The sequence below is a fragment of the Pteropus medius genome, unplaced genomic scaffold (assembly GCF_902729225.1).
Source record: "Pteropus medius unplaced genomic scaffold, Ma_sr-lr_union100, whole genome shotgun sequence".
Classification (NCBI taxonomy): domain Eukaryota; kingdom Metazoa; phylum Chordata; class Mammalia; order Chiroptera; family Pteropodidae; genus Pteropus; species Pteropus medius.
In genome coordinates, this window is record NW_024354886.1 from 1,430,450 (window position 1) to 1,440,389 (window position 9,940).

Genomic DNA, 9,940 nt, shown 5'->3' on the forward strand with positions numbered 1-9,940 from the left:
TCCTCTCATAATCTTTTCCGAAAAGTAAATGAAGTTAATTTGGCAATTGCTCTTCATTATCATTTCTTTCATTTTCACTTTTTTCCACTGTTTCAATCTCTTCCAAAAAGGATTTAAAGAGGTTTGCAAAGCACTGAGACAAAATAAATTTACAAAATTCAGAAAATGAGGTAAAGGGAAAATAAGGTTACCAGAGCAAGATGGACCTGGAATGACATTAGCATCTGGCTGGATATTCTCTGTGTGCTCCTCTCAATTCTATTTCCACCCTTCTCCCCCTACTCTCTGCTCCAGTAAGGGCTCCCTCTGTCTCCAGCTTCTTCTATAGCTACATGTCTCGCTGGGTTCTGATGACCACTCTGTCCTCTTGCTGTTTGAGGCTTACAGGCTGGTAACACTTCCTGTGAACCATCCCTTGCTGGCTTCTTTAATCCTGCCACACCTTTGTAACTAAATCCTTCACAGAACCCTCTGAAGGTGCCATGTTTCTTGCCAGGGATCCTGATTGCAACAGCCCACAAACTGCATGCCTTAAGTCTTAGAAATAGACCATAAACACAGTTCTGAGTGTGATTATCAAGTGGGAAACACAATCAGTAAAAGAATCTCCAGTCCCTGGAAAGAAGCAGACCTACTCCCGGCACCAAGATGGGCAAGAAACTTTTTTTCTGTAGTTTCTCAGTGAGAGGTCACTGTAGTATAAAGACCTTATTCTTTTCTGTCTTATAAACCATCTCCAATTATTCAGGGCTCAGTCCTAAAATATCTTCTCTGCTTCACCACACTCTCTAGGTGATCTCATCTAGCCTCATAGCTTTCAATATCATACACATGTTGATGACTCCCACTATGTATCTCCAGTCCTGACTCTTCCCTGAATTCCAGTTTTCACTATCCAACTGCTTACACTGGATGCCCAATAGGCACCTCAAACTCTTGTCATGTCCAAAACAAACTCTTCACATTTATTACATAATCCTCTCTTCCTAGTCTCCCCCCACTCCAGTAGAGGGCCCCACCATCATTCACTTGGTTGCTCAGGGTACGTGTCAGGTGAGGAGGAGTGACAGAAATCTGCCATCCTTGAGTCCTTTTTCTCACACTCTACACCAATACATCTGCACATCACAGTGGCTCAGATCTTCAACATATATTCAGAATTGACCAATTCTCACCACCTCCATCACTACCACTCAAGCCCCAACAGCCAGTCTCATACTACTGTACCTGCTCCCAACTGGTTTCCCTCCTTCTACTCTTGGACTCTTTCATGGCCCCACCTCCAGCAGCCAGTGTGATCCTTTAAAAATGCTGTATTATGTCATCTCCTGCTCAAAATCCTCCAATCAATTGCTATCACACTCAGAATGCAATACAAAATCTCCAACATGGCCTATAAGATCTTACATGATCTGGCCCCTGGATACCCGTGCATCTTTATTTGCTACCATTCTCTCCCTACCTCCCTCTTCTCGTTATACTGGTCTTCCTGATGCTCTGTGAGCAGGTTAAGCATACTACTTGAGGCTGTGGGATCTTCGCACTTACTGTTTCCTCTGAAACACTCTTCTACTGATAGCTACGTGTGTCACTCATTTCATTTAGATCTCTGCTCACATGGCAACTCCTCGAAGTCTTCCCTGGTCATTAGCTCTAAATAGCCCCACCATTCCTATTCCTTACTTTATGTTTCGCCATAGCACTAATCAGTACCTATCATTATATTAAAAATAAATATGTAGTTATTCATTTGTTTGTCTATTTAGAATGTAAACGCTAAGAAAACGGGTTGCTTTCTTTCACTTGAGCATCTCTAGTGCCAGGTACAATACTGGATAGATAGCAGGCTCTTGATATTTTGTTAAATGAACAAAAGACTCGATTCTAATTTATCTAATTTCTTGACTCACACTCAGCAAGAGCCAAAAAATATTTGAGTAGCACTTAGCTAGATGCTTAGAGCTTTAATAATCTAACAGTCCCTGACCTGAATTGTGACCTTTTGGGTGAGTAGTGATTGGGAGAGGGCAAAAGGGAGCCATCAGTGTACCAGAAACATTCTTTATCTGAGTAGTAGTTATATAGGTGTATAGGTATGTATGTACGAACCTATTGAGCCATACACTTAATATTTGTGTATTTTAAGCTGCACCCTAACAAAAATTTTTAAATTTCTGACCTATCTAGAGACATCAACAGGTAGTTCCCATTTTGGTAACAGCTATAATAAAGGTCTGCACGGCCTGCCTGCCATGTGAGCAGTGAAAATGCCACCCTCTAAGTGCTGAGATTGGCATAGTTGTTAAAAGGAAAAGGGGAGGCTGTGTCCCATCTTCCTTCTGATACCAGAACCTCCTCCAAATCATGGGCTTCTTTCAATGCCCTCGGTCCACCTCCTCAATCTGGCGCCCAATGTGAGCGCTCAACTACTAAAAGATGCTCCACATGCTGGAGAGCAGATCCCCGAAGACGGCACACAGCAGAGCTTCCATCAGAGGAGCCCAGGGCAAGAGAAAGGAACAGTGGAACAACCTTTATGCCTTAGATTCTTAATTGTGCACACTGCATCCTCGCGCGTTTGGAGGGGGCTATTAGTACACACAGCCCACCTAACGTCACAAACGGCGCACGCGGGCCGCCCCCTCCCGAGCCCCACCACGCACGCGCAGCAAAGGCTGCGGATACGCAGGCGCACTGCGGCCCAGCTTGGCCGTTGCTGAGCGCGCTCCCAGGAGCGCCCGGAGGGCGCGCGCCATGGAACAGCGGTTAGCCGAGTTCCGGGCAGCCCGTAAACGGGCCGGGCTGACGGCCGAACCCAGCACTTCGAGCCAGAGCGCACAAACCTCAGGAGAGAAAGCAGAAGCGACTGCGACTCCAGAGTCAGCCTCAGGATGGCTGAAACGGTTCCTGGTGTGGAAACCGAGGCCCGCGAGTGCCCGGGCCCAGCCCAGCCCAGCTCAGGTGAGATGAGGAAGGAAGGCCTCGCCCGGGCACCTGGCTTCTGGGCCGTAGTCGTGGCCACCCAGGAAACTCCGGGCCGAGGCCCCGCCCCCACCCTCCACGTGATGGCCTGCAAGCCCTGCAGGGGTTGAGGAACGGCCCCGCCCACACGTCGTGACCCGCCGGCCACTCCCCCTTTGGGTCTCCGCGGAGCCTCTGCTGGCGTGGGCGGGGCCTCACGTCTCCTGCCGCAAGTGTCACGACTGATAAGTGGCTGTGACATTTTCTTTCCGGTCTGCGACTCACGCAGCTCCTGGCGGGAAGCGAGGATCTAGGGTCCTGAAAGAAAGCACCTCTGTCCTGGCGTTATTCGCAGCGAGTTTAGTTACCGTTGTGACACCCTGTGGCTTTGGGAAACTTCTCCACAACCGTGTTGAGCCACAGCCCTCTGCTAATGGAGGGTAAAAGGTCTCTTTGGATACTGATAAAAAATAGCATTTATTAAGGCGTCATTTGATTTCGCACCTGGAGCACTTGCAGCCAGTAACCCACCTAGCCTGTGGTTTAGGAATGGCATTTGAATACAAAACTTGCAAAAGTGTGGTAGCTGTAACCGCCAGAGGTGGCATGTGCTTGTGCGTCGCTATTGAACTAGAGAAGCTTATTGAAGTTCAATAATGAATATTTAGATTAATTTGAAAGCCTTTTCACACTGAATCTTTTGTTAATCTCTTATTTTGCAAATGAACTTAATCACATCTCTATTTTCATTTAGTTTTCACTCAGTAAAGTGGCAGAGTGTTTTGTATGGAGATTGGAGTATTTCTATGTGGGAATACAGGACAAAAACATCAAAGGAAAACCAGTGCTTTGAGACAATCTGTGACATGGCCTTTGTACCTCATAAATGTAATAAGAGCCAAATGTAGTAAGAGCCAAAAATTTCTTTAGAGAATTAAAATGTGCTGGAGCAGAAGTGTACCTACTCCCTTAAAATTATTTCTATGAAGTTTATTTATTATTGCACATCGTTTGGTTTTAGGGAATTTTTTAAAAATCATGAACTTATTACTCAATTTTGAAATTATTTTTTATAAAACACAGGGCGTCACCTGACTTGCAGAAAGAGAATGCTGCAGGGTTCAAACAGTCCACTTCCTTGCATGAAATATATCTCAGGATAACTTTATCGTTAATTAGAACTCACTGAACACAACGATTGCTTAAGATTTTAGAATCCACTTCTACCCTTTTTTCTCCCTGCAGTTAAAAAACAATGTCTAATCCACACAGTGAGGTTTTTACTGTCTGTCTCATTACCAAAAGAATATGAGGTCATCGAGTTGGTCCCAAAGAATCTGAACTTGGAGAAGGCTTCCATTATTAAAAACCGAAAAGATGACGGCCTGAGAAAAGGATAAGAGGAAATGCCAGACCTCTAATTTGTTCTTGTTAATCAAACTGTTTCATAAGGGACTGTCCTGAGCTCATATTTATTGACTCAGTTATCATTCCTCGGTTTGCTCTGGTGTGAAAATTCTCATTAAATTGGTGTTTTTCTAATTTACAATACATCTCCACCTAATAATTTTGGTGACACACAGTGGCATAGCAGAGATTTCGTAAGCCTTCTATTTGTAATTGCTTCTTTTTGGTAGTCATTGATAAGGAAGCCTCAATATCTTCCTTCTCCTACTCTCGAATTTAGTTTGGGGAAGTGCAGTCCCCTAAAATACAGTATTTTTTTCCATGACAAGCTTCTACCACATTAAGACTTGTGGTAGAAGTCTTGTAACTTTTAAAAAATTCTACAGAATTCCTCTGTCTCCATCCCCAGACATACCCCCCACCAGCTCTCAGGTCACCATCTAGCCCCAGCGTCCACCGCCCACACCCATCCTGCAACTCCTCACCTCTAACCATTGGTTCAGGTTGACCCACTGCTTAAGTGTCCTTTTCTTTGGAGTCACCTGGCTAAGCACAGTCTTTGCATCAGCCTCTCAAATCCAGGAGTTTCCTTTAAGTTTGTTTCTTTCCCTGGCCACCATTGGTTCATTCAGCAAAATCCTATCTGTGCCCACTACATTCCAGCTACTGTGCTAAATCTGGGGAGACAGTGCAATAAAGACAGAGAAAGCCCTGCCTTCACGGAATGTACATTTGAGTTTGGGAGGCAGACAAACAAAATAACAGAACAATGAATGGTATGAAGGATGAAAAAACAGGTACTGTGATAGTGAATTGGGGATGAGGGTTTAGAGTGCTACTTTAAAGTGGGTGGACAGGAAGGACCTCATTGTGGTGACGTTTAATAAGGAGGAGCCACTCTTGCAGAAACCTGGGAACAAGGCCAAGAGCACACGTGGTAACCTTTTATGCTGAGGTTTGTAGAAGAGGGAGTTAGCCAGGTGATGGGAGGGGATGAGGGCATTCTTCTCAGAAGGAAGGAGATACAAGAAGCCCCTAGGTGGGAAGCAGCTTGGTATTTGAGGAATAGAAGTGTCTTCCTCAAATTATGCCTAGATGTGCTATGATGAAAATAAACATTTCCACACATAGCTTTTATAGCAGAAGGTACACCGGAACTAAAACAAATGCCAAATGAAGCACAGGAATTTCCATATCCCTCTTTTCCTTTCTTTGTTCCCTTTGCCAGTTCATATAACCACCCCTCATCTAGCTCTCTAACCCTCCTCTTTACCATCTCCCATAAAGTCTCCTACTTAAGTAGAAAGGGCTTTGTGAGGGAGACCATCCTAGCATCCTAGACTAGCTTCTTCTCTGCCTGTAACTAGCTGTGTGACTTTAGGGGAGTTATATAACATTCAATGTTTCCTTACCAGTAAATGGGAATAATAATGCCTGCCTCACGGATTACAGGAGATCAGGCATCTTGAAGGCACTCAAGCATGGTAGCCACAAGCATTATTTTTATACTCCCTCAATAATAAAATAAACTCAGTTTACTGTGTATTTCAGGTTGTATGCCTTCAAAATATATTGTGTATCCATTAATCCATCGTTTTGCTTTGACTTGTGGGTTACCACCCTAATATCTGCTTGGTCTTCTCTCGCTGGGCCTTCTATGTGAGCTACTAACAATTTCCCAGTTTCTATTCTTGCAGCCCATTCCCTACCTGGCAGTCAGAGTAGTTTTAAATAGAAATTGGATTATGTTAGTTCCTGCTAAGACCTGCAGTGATTTTAGTATTGTGCACACTGGTCACATCTGAAAGGAACATTTATTTATTTCTTTAATAAATGTGTGTTGGCCGGGGGCGGGGGCTGGGGTGGGGCACATGTTACTGATGATATGTTAAGGGCCTTTCCAATCTAACTGAAAAGATAATAATTACAATGTCAGTGCTAAAAAAGAGGGTTCTAACAAAATAGAATTTCTGAAGCGACAGAAATCACATGACCTATATTGAGACCAAATAATATTTGTGACCTTTTTTAAATTATCACATGAAGAATAGGGGATATAATTGAAGAAATGAACTAAAAAGTTGTGCTCTGTCTTGAAAACTTCTGTGTGAGGTGTTGCATTGGGCTCTGAAGATACCAAAAGATAATGAATGGCAATTTGTGGCCTCGTGGTAACAATCTAGGGATACATGTGACCTGTATTTAAAGTGAGACACTTCAATTCCAAATAGTTTGGTGCTCGATGAGAGAGAGAGGCAGTTAGTGATCCGGGAGGCAGTAGGTCACCCTCCTTGATGGCTGAGGAGGTCAGGGCATACACAGTTCACCAATCATCTTTTCCTGGATGGAAGGCAAGGAGCTGAGGAATGGAAAGGAGACAGAGGCTGTTCCAGGCCACAGATGGGTAGTGTCTTTGGGTAGTAATACCAGTTGAACTGGAGCAAAGAGTTTATTTATATAGCAATAAATTGTACAGGAAATTTTTTAGACCATCCTTTTTCAAATGGTAAGTCATGACCCATTAGTGAGTGGTGAAATCAATGTAGAGAAATCTAGTCCTCTGTTAAAAATAAATTTAAAAAAATAGAGTAGAAAATGAAAGCTTCATATGTAGTGAAGGTATTTGTTGATTTGCGAACTTTTTTTTGTTATGTGTCTATATACATATACACACGCACACACACACACATACATACGTCCATACATACATACATGCTGGGTCGCAGTATAAAATGTATTTCTTATTGTGGGTCACACCCAAAAATGTTTGGAAAATACTGGAGTAGATATCAGACTCCCTAAAGCTACCTAAATGTCTGTGTGTCTCATTAGCACCCAGCACTGTGTACTGGCATTTCTGTTAATTAAATGGAAGGCCTTGGATTCCAGTCCAAGGAGTTTAAATTTTAACCTGTAGGCAATAAAAATTTGTTGAAGGTTTGTGAGTAGGAGGATTGATGATATCTTAAGAGATTCATTTAGTAACCGTACGTAAATAGGTTGGTGTGGAGAGGGAAGAGTTGAGAGGTGGAAAGTCCACTTAGGAGACATTGCCTGGGCCTAGGGAGGGCGTGTAGGATGGTCATGGGATGGAAAGGTTGTGGCTATAACAGTAGTTTTTTTTTAATATGTAGAAGGGATTTTTGTTTCCTGTTTCTGGTGGTGTCCTCATTTTAGAATCATGTCACTCACAAAACACAAATTGATTCTGTGTGTGAAGCACACGCGTGGCAATTGCAGTATCAATTACTGGGGAGTTTCTGTGTGGGGCATAAATTAGCTCTTGTTCGCTCAGGTTCATCTGAGGGAGCCCATCCAAATGCTGCATGGTTTTTATCGGGTTACATCTTACTAAGTGCTGATCCGTTTTGATTCAGTTGGAGCAGGGCACGTGAACTCTTTAGAGATGATTGTTTTAGAGAGCAGGGCAAGAAAATAGAAATCAATGAGCTGGAAGCCTTCCCAGAGCGATGAGAGCTGTCTCTCCAGATTGATGTTGATCCTCTCAGCCCTATTACCCTTTATTCTTACTTTTGTTTGTTTGTGTGTCCTAGGAAGTGGCTCAGCCTGAGAGCAACACATCACAGCCCCCACGGACTACAGCCGTTCCCCTGCCAGTGCCAGGAGACCAGTCTTTTCTGACCAACATCACCTTCTTGAAGATCCTTCTCTGGTTGGTTCTGCTGGGACTATTTGTGGAACTGGAATTTGGCCTGGCTTATTTTGTCCTGTCCTTGTTCTACTGGATGTATGTTGGGACACGAGGCCCTGGGGAGAAGAAGGAGGGAGAGAAGAGCGCCTACTCTGTGTTCAACCCGGGCTGCGAAGCCATCCAGGGCACCCTGACTGCAGAGCAGTTTGAGCGCGAGTTACAGTTTAGACCCCTGGAGGGGAGATAGGACCGAGCTCGCCTGTCATGAAGCCAGGCTCCCACACTACACGGTCCTCTTAGCCCTTGGGAGTGGACTTCTGGGTTTGTTTCAGGTGCCTCAGACTGACAGCTTGCGGATTAGTTCTGAGACCATGCAATTCTTCCTTCTTTCCCCGATCTGCTGCAATTTTATCTTTGAACTTCTCTTTGTTTTGGTGAAACTCCCTGAAAAACACTGTGGGTCTGATGCAATTTATAAAAGTTATGTGCTCGAGAGAGGAGATTTGTTTGTCTCATTATTTGAGGGAGATGATTTTAGAGCACTAGAAAGGCATTGGTAGATAACTGTTTAAAATGTCCAGCTGTTTGTTATAATGGTCAGGTACATCAGGACTGTATGTTAAAAGTAAAGGTTCTCTTTAAATCTTTTCATATTTACAACATTTTTTCCCTGAAAAGTTCAAGTCGCAAGTTTTGTTTTGGGTTTGTTTGTTTGTTTTGTTTTGGGGGAGTTGCTTCCCGTTTTAAGTCTTATTTTATCCGTCATTAATGATATTGAAAAATAAAATATTTTTAACAGCTGCTTTTCAGAAACAGATCCCATTGCCTATCGGCATCTTCCACTTTCCTCAATTATTCTACCCTGATAAGAGAAGACAGAGTCTTAGGTGATGGGCGGGGAGGGATTTCACAGAGTCAATATTGGTAGATTTGATAAGTAGTTATTAATGATAAATTCAGCAAGAAAAAAATTCTTGAGTGTGTACAAAGGGAGTCTGGAAGTGGAACTCCAGACTTCCTGGCTGCTAGGTGATTTCATGGGTTCTAAGGGCCTAAAGCAAGCTGTCCCTCCACCTATGGCAACTAGCGAGCAATTATGTAAATAGCAGTAATCAGGCATGTTTTCAGTGTTCCTCTTCCAATACAAAGTTAGAGTTTGGGTTTATTAAAATTGGGCAAAGCAAACCGTTAAATACTTTGTTTTAAATAAACCAGACCAATGAGTAAGAAGACTTTAGTTTTAAAGCAATCGTTTTTTTCAAACTTAAAATTTTAGGAAATTAGTTAGGTTTCTAACTTTAGAATTCATTTTCTATGAAAATATATGAGATAGTATTAAGTAATGGAGGATATTGTTAATTTTCTTTTCATTCTTGCCTGATTTACTTATAGCAAAATTTACCTCAATTTAAATTTAACTTTTATCCATTGAATGCCAGCACTCTGCTAGTTGTTTGAGATACAGTAATGAGAAAAACAGACGTATTCCCAAGCATACAGTCTTAGCTGGGAATGAGATGGTGAACAAACAAGCAGTTCCAGTAATCGAGTGAGATAAGTTTTAGTTATAGGAGGAGTACTGAGGGGAGGTTCTTATTAATCACACTTTGTGGCCAACTGACGCCCATGTGTTTCAGCCCTTGTTGAAATTCTTCTGATATGCATTGCTCCTTTCTCCAGCGCTTTGCTGACTGGGAGTTTGGCTGTCTCTCAGAGTCATCCAATTAAATAGAAGGTCCCTTTAGCTCCTGAAGAAGTCTTTTCTGCCAGGACTTCTGTCTGAAGTGGACCTGTAGAAAGTATGGGAAACAGATGAATCCCTATTAAACATGCAAGTTTTGATTGTGTTTAAGATATATTCTTTTTGTTTTGTGATTTATTTTCTTAAGGTTTTCTTCATTTCCCCGATATTTTACTTGA

The 9,940-nt window shown here is 42.8% G+C and overlaps 1 protein-coding gene across 1 annotated transcript; it reads left to right on the forward strand.

Annotated features, from left to right (window-relative positions):
* Window positions 1-2,673: 2,673 nt before the first annotated feature.
* Window positions 2,674-9,222, forward strand: SAYSD1 (SAYSVFN motif domain containing 1). Its single transcript, XM_039856105.1, has 2 exons — window positions 2,674-2,961; window positions 7,923-9,222. The coding sequence occupies exons 1-2, from the start codon at window positions 2,755-2,757 to the stop codon at window positions 8,265-8,267; spliced, it is 552 nt and encodes a 183-aa protein (XP_039712039.1). The 5' UTR covers window positions 2,674-2,754; the 3' UTR covers window positions 8,268-9,222.
* The last annotated feature ends 718 nt before the right edge of the window (window positions 9,223-9,940 follow it).